This window comes from Aedes albopictus, chromosome 2, assembly GCF_035046485.1.
Source record: "Aedes albopictus strain Foshan chromosome 2, AalbF5, whole genome shotgun sequence".
Taxonomy (NCBI): domain Eukaryota; kingdom Metazoa; phylum Arthropoda; class Insecta; order Diptera; family Culicidae; genus Aedes; species Aedes albopictus.
In genome coordinates this window covers 254,270,326-254,283,075 of record NC_085137.1, presented here as the reverse complement: position 1 = coordinate 254,283,075, position 12,750 = coordinate 254,270,326, and the positions used below count along the sequence as shown (strand labels likewise).

The window sequence follows — 12,750 nt, the reverse complement described above, 5'->3', positions numbered from 1 at the left end:
CTAATTGTATTCGGCGTATATGAGAATACTCGGGTTGCTTGGATGTTCTACTTGTCTGATGATCATAGTAGGCACGTCAGTGAGTTTTTGTCTGCTTATGCCTACTAGATTGAAAAATGTTGAAGCTTACTTCGAACAACACAAACGGCTGAGATGAGTCGGAAAACATTCCACCATTCAGATTTAATCCTACAACATTCTTTTTTTCTCCCCACTCAGGACGGTAAAATCACCACCGAAGAATTCAAGGATGCCGTCAAAGCTACCTGCGTTGGCAAGTCCTACTCCGATTTCCCCAAGGTAAGTGCCCTCAGAAAAAAAAAACAACAAGCTGCACACATATCCATGCAGTTCACCTCAATCATATGAATCAAAACAATTTTGAATTTATGGCTGCTTGCGAGGCAGAGCATCAAGCGCTATGAGTGAAGAAAAGACCGAAAAGTAGGCTGCTGCTCGGCGTAACCCGGAGCAGAGCAAAAGGTGCGTCGTGGCGTGAAAACCATGCCTCGTCGACGGAAAAGTATTTCCGCTTCTCACGGTGTTTTCGTAGGTCAGTTGTAGCCGCGTGGAAAATTTATTAGCTGTTGACGGTGCAATTACAACTGTCCAAACAAAAGCGGTCGGATTTTTAGGTTAAAAAGCTGGTATTTATTGTGGAGGCATATTGGAAATTATTTACGACTGCCAGCAAACATTGTACTGCATCCAAAGAATGAATTTTCTTGCTTTTTCAAGACTGTTTGACAGATTTGTAAATCCTGCAGTTTTATGTTTATGGAAGAACAAAGCAGGCGTGAAAAAATCGTATTCACAGTTCACTGCCCATAACCGCATATTTGTAACATTTGCATATTTTGCTGGTATTGAGTTAATATCGGGGATCAGCATCAAATCACAAGTGCTTTCGACCACCTGAATTAAAAAATGAAGTTTATTCTAGGATTTATGAAAAAAATACCAAGTCATTTTGTCTCATTGAGCAATGTGACCGCATAACAGTCACACTAGGAAAATAGATTGACTTTAAAGCGTGACATCAATCATACTGAGGTCTGATTTATTTTTTGACAATTCCCCCAGCATACAGGAACTGCTGTAGAAAATTTGATTGCTATACGACTGATGAAAAATTTTTTAAAATTTCAATTAATTCCTATACTATTCAAAGTTGCAACTTTGGTTTCCATTTTCTCCAATGCCTACTGTTGTCGAATGTTACTGTTATGCGGTTATGGGCAGTTCAGGTGAATTAGTTCAAGTGTACCATGCTTTGAAAGCTCCGAGAGCGAGAACTTTGTTTACAGCGTCTACCAAAGGTAGAAAATGTCACGGAATGTCATAAAAAATGTCATGACATTTTTTGAACAACTTTGCGGAAGACAACATTTTTATGGGGCCGGATCATAACGTCCATGGCCATAATGCCGCGGTTCTTTTAGCGCGTTTATTTATGAAATAACGTTAATAAATTGATTGATTGATTGATTTATCTTTATTTGAGATACTTTCAGCCCTTGGCTGGTTCGTCTCTACGTTAATAAATTGATCTCAATACACAGTAGTTTACAATTCCTAAAACTCACAAGCCTCACCTAGCGGATAAACCTAGAATAAACTACTTCACCGGATAGCTCTTGATATTCTGGGCAACTTTGCGGAAAACTCCCAATAAAAGATTCAACTTGTGCTAAGTACACTACGCATTATAACATGAACGCAATGGACCATTAAAGTAACTAAAACGGCTGCTATGAAATAAACAGATAGCGCCATCGTAGCCATGTGTGTTCGACATAGCTCGACTGCTGTCACAATGGAAAAGTACATATACGGTTACTCCTTTATTTTGATGCGGGCACTGCCAGAAAAGTTGGCGTCAGTAATCTATTCTACTGGCAATGGCTACAACGTAGAATCTCTGGCCTCCTAACAACCTTGCTGGGAGAAAAAAAAAACTAGCCTTGCAGCATGCCTCATTTTGCCACGGTCATCACTTAAGTTATTGATCTCAAAAATGATCACTGGACATTGAAGGGTTAATGTAACTTCACTGAGAATTCTTTCTGGGGATTTCATCAGCGCAATTCTATCTGTGGATTACTTTAGTATGGGAACTGCCCAGAAAATCTTGTGGAGAATTCGCTTAAAAATTCGTTCGGGGCATGCCTTCAAGGAACTCCTTCTTTGGATTATTGTAGGAGTGCCGTCTACGGATAGCTGCACAAACTACTTCCGAGGTCTTGCCCAGGAATTGCTTCAGAGGATTCCTTGGAGAAGTCCTTCTGGGGATTCCTCCTGTGGCTTTCTCCATGAATTCCAAATTTCTTTATGTATTCCTTCTAGGTGGGGACTTCCTTCAGCTAGGATTCCTTCAGGAGTTTCCTGCGAGCACCAGATCTGGAACTCCTCCCAGAATTCCTTTTGATGATAAATCCAGAAATTTGATCTAGGGATTTATCCATGAGCTCCTGGAGGATTTTCATAATAGGTACAATCATCAAAGATCGCCAGAGGAAACTCTTGGATTACTTCTAAAAAAAAACTTCCAGAATATTATCATAAGGAACTTCTAGAGGGATCACAAAAAGGACTCTTGAAGGTTTCCTGTAAAGAAGTCCTGGAGGATTCCGAGAAAGAACTCCTGGAGGATTCCAAAATGAAATAAAGATTTTCTAAGAACTTCTGGAGGAATCCCAGATAAAATCTCTTTGAACTTTTCCTAAATAAACTCAGGATTCTCAGGTAGAATTTACAGAAGGAATCCCTGGAGGATTTGCAGGAGGTACGCTTGGAGTATTCCTCAATGTGTAGGAGGATTCGTGGAAGGAAATTTTGGGGCACTTCTAGTTCGTTCTGGAGGAAGAACACAAAAACATTGATTAAAGATTTTCTGGAGAAGCTCTTGGTGGATTCTTTAAAGAAAAATTTCTAAAATATTCTCATAAGATATGCCACAAAAAGAACTCCTGCAGGACTCCTATGAAGCAATCCAGAAGGATTCTTAGAAATCCTCAAAAATTCCCACAAGGAACCCTAGAGGAAGTGCTGGCGGATTCTCAGAAGATATTCCTGAAGAATTTCTCAAAAGAAACTCCTGGAGACTTCTAGACAGAAGTCCAAGAGGATTCTCAGATGAAATTTCGTAAGAATTAACAGAATGAACTCCCGGGGGAACTCTCAGAGGAAACTCGTTCAGGAATTCCAGAAAAAACTCTTGGAGAAGTTCCTGGATGAATCACAGAAGTACTTCGAGATTTCCGGTCTTCGGTGTGTAATCCCAGATAGATTTCCTGAAAGAACACAAGAAGGGACTTTTTGAAGAATCCCAGAAGCAACTCGTGATGAAATTTTAGAATAAAATTTGGAGGAATTTCAGGATGAACTTTTGAGGAAGCCCCAGAAAGGAGAAAACCCAAGAAATTCCGAAAGGAATTTCGGAAAATAAAATGCGTTGCAGAAAATTCAGAAACAAAATCTTGTAAGAATTTCCGTAGGAACAAAACTCTGGGTAAATTCTTGTAGCGACATTTCGAACCCGCTATGCAGAATATTCTCTTTCATACAATCATGTAATCGTACTAGATTGCCTATAGGAATCTCATGAATATTCGTGCAGCAAATTCCAGAACCCCAAGGGAAAACTTATAAGCAGTTCCTAGAGATTACAGGGAAATTCCCCATGATACTTCCTAAAGATATCCCTGAAGAAACCCCTAAGGATATCCGTGAACGAATTCTTGAAGGAGTCTCAGAAGATATTCATGGCGCAATTTCTGGTGAACCTTAAGTATAATAAAAATCCTAAAAAACCTCTTGGAGGATTTCCGAAGGAACTCCTAGCGGATGTTTCGGAGAAACTCCTGGAGGGATCTCTCGAGAAACTTATGCGAAAACAACAATAGATACTTCTCGATGAACGCCAGAAGGAACTTTTTAAAATAAAGCAATAGAATGGAAGGCTCTAGAATGAAGGAATAGAAAGAGGGCCCTTCAATCAATAACTGTTGTGGTACTGAAAAACCCAGAAAAACACGAAGTTTGAAGGGTCACATCCAGCGGAAAAGTAGAACCAAAAAGGAAGAATATTTTTGATTTTTCATAATTATTTGCCAAAAAAGGAATAAAAATGGATTTGAATGCTTAAGATGAAACGGACGCCGTGTTATTTTTCCTATCTTGCCTTTCTTTCTAACAATTTGCCTCGCGTTTTTGAAGATGGTAATCTCGAGTTCTATCGCGCTGAAGATGCTGAAAACCAATCAGCATATGCACTGCAAGTGAGGATACACAATGATAAGTTTTTGATGCAAAATATGAAGTAGAATCTGAGATTACCGTCTTAGTAGCAACCGAACAATGGCGGATATTTCCTCGACCGTCTCGTTCGCCCTTAAATTGATGGAAACTCTATTAGTTAGAGCCACAACCATTTCTACCAACCATTTCTGCAGAGTCCTCGATTTTGGTCGACTATTGGGTCTTTAATACTGTTACTACTTACAAATTTCATCAATGACGCCCTGAAAACAAAATGTTGCTGAAAAGAGCAAGAATAGAGCTACTATTTGCAGTTAAACAGCCGTCATCTAGAATTTGGAGCCACCATCTTGGGTTTTGAACGGCCATCTGGGATACCGTATTACCCCGCTAATACGACACCGACTGTTGTCGAATAACCGGGGTAAACTTTTAATTCGTCAAACTGGCTACCCTACACTATCATGCTCATTGAACTTTGGCAACTCTATTTTTGTTTTTGTTTTGATTTCCGGATTTGTTATGCAACATAATTGCAACAAATATTGCGGTGATGCGAATGAAAAGCTCGTTCTTTCTACGATTATTGCCATCCTCAGTTCATTCCGGTTGGTCTCCAGCCGGTTTGGGTGTAGAATAGCACCAACTCAGAACTTCCGGAATTAGCGGCTGCAAGAGGAGCTGCTGCGGGTGGGAGTATAAGCGCAATATCAAACTGTTTTGCATTTACAGTGTACATCGCTGTGACATTCGAACACTTTTTAATTCGACATGTGTCGAATAAGCGGGGTACGAATTAAAAAGTGTCGTATTAAAACGTGTCGAACCAACGGGGTAAGACGGTATTCTGATCGTCATTTTTGGACTCCGGACATTTCCCCCATGCCAAATATACCCATATTACGTGGTTTTAGGTCCTTATACTTCATTAAACAGACGCCAACTTGAACTTGGGGCCGCCATCTTGGATTTTAGGCTGCCATCTTGAATTTTTGGCCGACATTGTGGAGTTCGTCAACCATGCTAAAGGTTACCAAAATCGGCGCAATTTGATGTGTCGCATGATGGGGTTTGGTTCAGTTTTCACCGGTGCTGGTCCGGATCATTAAAATGGCCATAACTCCGGAACGCCTTGACTGATCCGAACCATTTTCAATAGCAAACAATGTGGTAAAATTTCGGTACAATTCGTGCTAAAATCCGTAAAATCGGCCAATGGGAAGTGACTTGAAAGTGAGCAACCTTTTTGTACACAGACATACATACACACGTACACACGCACATACAGACATTTGCTCAATTCGTTGAACTGACCCTATGAGCCTGCTATTAAAAATTCGGTTTTTTTAGTGAACATTATAGCCTTTCAGTACACTTTTGTGTACGAGAAAGGCAAAACGAGACAATATTCACAAAAGGGCAGATACATAACTCTTGTTTGAAGAAAAAACATCTGTTTTTTATATGTTGTTAGCTTTCGAATGTTGTCAAAATTTCTGAAATCAGTGGTTGCGAACACTGTGCTTAAAAAATGTCGCCTTGAAAAATCAACATGGCTGCTCAATTTAATATGGCCGCTCCATTTTTTATAACGGCAAACAGTAGCTCTAGCTTTCCTACTTTCAAACAGTTTTTTTTTTAAGGATTGATTGTATGGTCTGTAACTATACAAAAACGATGATACAAAACAGCAAAAATGCAAAAACAATTAGAAAGGCGCATCTGTACCCTCCCTGGAAACATTTATTTAGGATTAACCGCATTCCACTTAATAGGTTCCATTCAAAACCATATGGTCCGATCAAGCAATTTCCCGCAATTCGAAAGGAGAGATATCAAGACCACCCCCGACGAAGCACCGAACGAAGGCACTTAACAACCGTACACATCACATCTAGTGTAGTGCTTGGAATAGGATCGTAAATCTCCCATTCTCAGCTGTTATAGTCAACAACAATCGACTCTCGAAGATGAGAACACAACCAACCGTTTATTGAGCTCCGAACCGACGCTGACGATGGCGATGCGGTTAGTGCAAAGTATGGTCGTAAATTTTCCCACAACGAAAGCATGCCTTTTCAAGCAGCCACCGAATAATGCCATCTGCAACCGCAGATATGTGTACACATTACCAGTGAACCGCCCGGACCACGTGCCACTCTTTGTTTTGGCCATAACTTTCCCGCGGGTGCGCTAGGTCTAATAGTTTTCCTAAGTGTCCAGAGTGACATGGGAAATCGGCGAAAATTTAATAATTGGACAACAAGAATGGACATCGTAGGCGGCTGATGTTCATATACGCCTACTACTTGTCCAACGACGACACGATGGTGTCGTGTCGTGTTATTGAATATCGCTAAACCATGGTAAACAGTGTTGTTATCCTCCTTCTCAATGCCATTGATATACCATTAGATTTGTCACACGAATAAATTATGCACCCATATCACCCTAAGCAAAAGGGGGTGGCGCAAATTTACATCCGCACAATAATAGAGATGGCATTATTATTGAAGGATGTGTGTAGCAACCCGGGAAAGGCATCATATAGGTATTGTGCGGCTTAAATCTGATGTCGGTTTGATAGATGTCTGTGGGCTTCTATTTGTACAGCGAAATTGATAGCGACGGGGAGTTAGATTGATAACACCCTGTTGACGTACTTGTAGTTTACATTCCAATATGAACAAGTTGGTAACACCCACGATGGCATAATGAACGTAAACGCCAACACCATCAGATTCTCTTTGTAACGAACGAGTTCCTCCCGTAATCAGTTTTGGTTGGATGTTTTATTGAAAACTTGAAAACCTTTGACAAATCTTGTATCCAGAAGCCGAATTGAAAATCAACGGACTCGAAAGTATTGACAGCACAAATTTTCAACTAGACTAGAAGAGGTTCTTAGAACTATCATAAAACCAAAACAAAAGGCATTTGGGTTTATGACGGTTCTTAAATCCTCTTCAAGACTAATTGGTCATCAAAATGTTACTTGGGTTGTTAAGTTATGTACGAACAAAAATGTTCGTTTTCAAGTGTAACGCATGCAAGGAATACAATGCAATAGCAATCAACAAATGGATGCACATTCTACAGGCGCTTAGGACAGCTTTGCTATCACGAACAGCTCGCACTGTCCATTTTGTATCGAGCTAAAGGGAGGTAGGTAACCGATAATACCAAGGGGATAAATGGTAGAAAGTCGATGTGCAATCGCACTACTATTGAATTGCAACACTGAGCTGAGTGTGTGTCAAGTCAACAGAGAGAATGATAGATAAGCAAACGTGAAATATTATATGTGACATACTCCAGCTGCTGCGTCGAGTGGATTTCATAGTTCAGCTTTTGTATCTTTAGCTGAAAGGTTATCTCATGGAATGTGATGAGAAGTTTCAAGTTATCGTTGATCAAGTGCGAAAACTACCTTCACTTGTAATTAAGTTTGAAATGTTAACCTATACCGAAGGTTTATCAAAAATAGACACTTCCTAGTACCTGTTCAATGATACCGGAGTAGTTCTAAGATAGCAATGTTGGAAGGTACAGAGTTTCTTCTTCCATCCTTTTTTTCAGTTATTAGTGTAGAATACTTGGTAATGATTAGCTATCCAAGGTTAGAGTTGACAAGACATGAAAATTTCTACTACCGGCCACGCCCATCTCCTTCGTTATGAGGAATGGGAAGGATAATGATGATAGGCTTGGCATCTACTTATAATGAGAGGTCAGTGCAACACCGACATCCTGATATGTTCCATCGCCAGTGTGATGTGATGCGTCACTTGCATGATATTTGTCATTGTTCGTTCGTCAGCTACACTGTGGAACATTTACAGTCGAGTCTCCTATTAAACGCTGCCGCCCACTTTACTCCCACCGCAATTTCTCAGCTGTCTTGCATCCAATTCAGCTGATTTTTTTTACTATAGACTCATCACATACAAAAATAAATAAACTTAATTGGTTAGAGAACAGCCTGGAAAACGCGGTAGGCGTAAAATGGGTGGTTCTGGAATTTCTGAGAGTTGTTCATGGGACGTCTCCCAGGATGTCCGCAGGATTTTTTTACGGAATCTTTACAGGACCCCGGATTTTTTCCAGAAGATTCCGTACGGAAATCCTTCAAAAATTTATCCGAAGTTTATTGAGGAATTTCTCAGAGTGATTTTCTGGGATGGGTTTTCAACAGTCTCTCCAAGGATTTTTCTGAAGAAATTCCTCCTAGATTGTTTTCCCGAGATGTATCACCTTCACTCCAGATTTCTTATATAGTTCTTCTCGAAATTGCTCCTATATGTCTTCAGAGTTTATCGCAAGATTTTATCTGGATTCCTTTCCATATTTCTCCGTGAGTTTCGTTGGTTATCGCAGCAGGTATTCCGAGAAAAACCCCTGAAAAAATCTCTGCAATAACTAGAGTTCTTTCTAAGATTCATTCAGGCGCTCCTTCTAGAATTCCTCTAGGAGTGTTTTCAGAGATTGATGTTTCTGAGATTTCTGCAGAGGCTCCTTCGAGGGACTCCAAGGAGTTCTTCTGAAATTACTCCAGCGGTTTCTTCTGGCATTCTTCCAGGAATTAAATCCGCAGAAGAAGTTTCTCCTTGGATTTGTCAAGAAGTTCCTTATGATTTCCTTTTTTGAGAATTCCTCCAGCAGTTCCTTCTGGGGATTCTTTGAAAGGTTCATCTGTGATTGTAAAAGGGTTTCTGTCTCGAGTTTCATCGAGGAATTTTTTCAGAGTATTTTTTGGATGCCTCCAGGAACTGCTTCGATGATTCCTTCAACAGTTCCTTTACGAATACCTCCTGAAGTTCCTTCTGGGATTTCTCCAAAATTTTCCAAGATTGACTTCCGAAATTCACTCTTTCCGTTTAGGAGTTCTTCAAAAGTTTTCTGGGATTTTTCAAGGAGTTTCTTCTGAGATTCCTCCTTTGAAAATTCCAATATTTCTTCAGGAATCCCTTCCGTGATTCTTCCACATTTTTTCCTGCATTCCTCAAGGGGTTCCTTCTGTAATTCCTCAAAGAGTTCCTTCTGAATTTCCCCCTGCATTTATCCCAGGTTTCCTCCAGAATTTCTTTCTATGATTACTTAAGAAGTTCCTTCCCAGACATTCTTTCAGAAATTCCAAGAATTCGTGCAGGAAAAACTTCTTGAAAGATTCCTCCTAGAATTATTTTAGGAAATCCTTCCGGAATTACTTGTAAATCGCATCCCGGCGTTCCTCTTCCAAGCCCCAAATTTTTTTATGTAATATCTCCAACAGTTTTGTAAAATTTTCTCCAGATGTTCGTCCTGAGTTTCCTTCAAAAGCTCCTTCTGAGATTAAATTTCTCCAGGATTTCCTTCTGGGAACCTCGGCAAATTACTTCTGACGACATTCCAAAAGGAACGCCATTCCATAAAGGAACCATTATAGAAGGACTCCTGGAATCCTGTCAGATGAAACCTCATTATAAATTTCAGAAAAAAAATTTCTGGAAGAATCGCAAATAAATAAAAAAAATAAAAAAGAGGGAACTTCTGAAGGAATCCTGGATATACCCAGAATAACGTTAAAGTTTTCTAGAGTCACTCCGGAAATTACCCGGAATCTCAAGAAACTTCTTGAAAAATCATAGAAGAAACTTTTGAAGAATTCCCAGAAGAAACTGCTGGAGGTATCCTAAGGAACTTTTTGACGAGTCCAAGAAGAAATTTCATGTAGATTCTCAGAACTAATTCCTGGAGAAACACCAGAAGAAACTGCTGGGGTAATATCAGCAGGACCTCCTGGGTATCCCTCGAAGGAACCTCTGAAGAAATTCTAGAAAGAACTATATCAATTTCTGAAGACACTCCTAGAGAAATTCCAGAAGGAATCTTAAACTGAATCTGAGAAAAAACCTCCGTAGGAAAATCAGAAGGAATTTATGGAGGTATTCAGAAGAAACTTCTGAAAGAATGCCTGAAGCAATTCTTGGAGGAGTATCACTCTGCAGCAAGCGAATTCTCTGGTATTGTTATACTTACCAAAGTTCTCCCAGTAGCCAAAGGCTATATAAATGTATAAAAATAGAAATAAATAAATAAAGTAAACGGCATTTTTATAGTGATGGAGACGCATGGTCATTCCATACGTATACATCCATAATATACAAACCTTGAAATTAAAAAAATGCAGCTCAAAGACGACTTGAAGATTTTTTTTAATTTTTTGATATATTGTATAAAAATAGTTAAACTTTCGTTTAAAAATATAAAAACCCGATTTAATCCACCTATGGTGAACAGAACCCTTCTTACACTTATTAAAACTATTGTTGTATTATTTGTATTTAACATATTTATATTGTGTGATGAACCAAAAGTTCTAGAAAATATTGTGGATTTGGCATCTAGTGGATTGGTTTCCAAAATCATGGACCATGGACTAAACTACCAGAAATGCCAGACACCTTCTAGAATCTTGAATGAAATTTTAAAAAAATAGTGTACATATTCTGGAATATTGTATTTTTTGTTAACTGCCAAAAGATCTTGAATCGATTAACAAATGGATAAGCAAATCAGCGAGATACACTGTGTCTAATATCTCTTAATCAGTCGAATAAATTAGCTCCGAAGTACTTGGTATTCATGATTATGGTGTAAAAAGGACAAAAATGATATATCTACTATGCTAATCAGTTTTGAAATTAGCTAGTTATTTCGGCTGTCCACACACTTATTTTAGAGTCACTTGTTCGGCTGTTCTATTTTCGGTAAAAGTTCGGATTACCGAAGTTCAGCACAGTTTTACCGAAGTTCGGCTAATTTTTTGACGAACTTCGGTAATATGGTGCTGAACATTCGGTAATCTGAACTTTTACCGAAAATAGAACAGCTGAATACGGTACTTTATTTTAAGTGTGCAGTTCTTGCATTTTTCCCACAATACATAAATTCAAAGCTTTCATGAAATTTTTACGTGCTGCGTTTTTGTCGTGCTGATTGTCAAAACTTTTATGCAATTCGACGGATAGTGAAAATTTTTGTTTGGAGATTTTTTTTTTTGAGTTCTATAACTAATTGTGTTGGTCTTGTTGGCTTGGGTAGCGTGTTTATTTCGCAAAGGTCGTCGTGTAATCGGACGATAACGTTAACGGAAGCCAAATCGGCCGGGAGTGATGGTGTGTGCGAGGAAGGAAACTTGGTTGGTGCGACTGAAAGTGCCTTGATGGTTCTGGAAAGTTGAAGTGCTGATGTGTTCTATGTTCCATCCATGACAGTGCTGCCAATTCCAGGAAATGGGTGAGATCTGGCCATTTATTAATACATTATTATCGACCATCTACATTTTGCGCCCGCTTCGGGTTCGTGCAATGGGCAGAGCCGTAGCGTGGTTCCACGGCGCCCTTGGCAAGCATCCTGATTTGCGCCCCATAGTAATGTCTATTGTTTTCATTTTTATAAAATTTCTTCAAAAGTTGTTTTGTTTTGATATTTTGGTGACATTTTTTGAGAAAATTTTTTTTTTCTCGAGAATTTCATAGGGTCTTGTAGCATTTGGGCAGGTGTACTAATTGAATTTCAAACCGATTGATTTGAGTTTTTGTATAGAGTTAGATACTGTACGTGCCTAACTCTACACAAAAAATCAAATCAATCCGTTTGAAATTGACTTAGTTATAGCGGCAAGTGCCCAAAACAGGTACACCTGCCCTTGCACCATTTGTTTCAAATTTCCATTAAAAACTGTTTTGAAAGCATTGTATTTAGTTTGTTGTATTTTAAACGTTATATTTTTTGAGATATTTTGACATTCATCTGTTTATTTCTTCCAACCTGTTTCACATGTTTTATTAGGAATTCATTCAGTTTTTTATATCACTTTTCAACGCAACTTCAATAGCTTTTTTAACAGCATACTTCTTAAAGTTTATAACTATCCTGAAGTCCTCTAAGAAGCCTCACATGATCCATTTTTATATTTCCGTGAAAAGTTCATTCAGTTTTGTGCGTACCACAGGTAGTAGTTAATTGCAAAAGCAATTGATATTGGTTGGGGCTGTTTTTCGAATTAGTTGCTCTAATAACAAAATCTATCTTATCAACCTTAACTTTCATCAACTTATGTTGATTCGGGGTTCGGGGGCACGGGAAAGAACGCTTGGAATAGCCAATAAATTATTTAAAAAACAACTTAGACAAACAACTTGTAGCCATACAGCTAGATTTTCACAGGAACCATATTTATTGTTGAGATCAAGTTTTAAAATGCAATGCTCAAGATTTTTTGAAATGGTTGATTTGATTGAAAATATATTTGGAAGATAACTTGAGACATAGTGAGAATGCTGATGGATTTAATAAAACTTCTACAGAAATTGTGATTTTTTGAAAATTTACACAAAGCTTCCTATTTTTATTTATTATTTTTTAAGATTAAATTGGGAAAAATTTAGAATAATATCTTAAAACGGGTATGAATTTCCAGGAAAAACTATTGTAAACATTCAAAAA

The 12,750-nt window shown here is 38.6% G+C and overlaps 1 protein-coding gene across 1 annotated transcript in view; it reads left to right on the top strand.

Annotated features, from left to right (window-relative positions):
* The window catches only part of LOC109428219 (sarcoplasmic calcium-binding protein 1), a 59,076-nt gene that overhangs the window by 28,303 nt on the left and 18,023 nt on the right, over positions 1 to 12,750 (top strand). Inside the window, exon 4 of the mRNA XM_029867293.2 lies at positions 220 to 300. Coding sequence (XP_029723153.1) covers positions 220 to 300 — 81 coding nt within the window. The remainder of the gene's footprint in view (positions 1 to 219; positions 301 to 12,750) is intronic.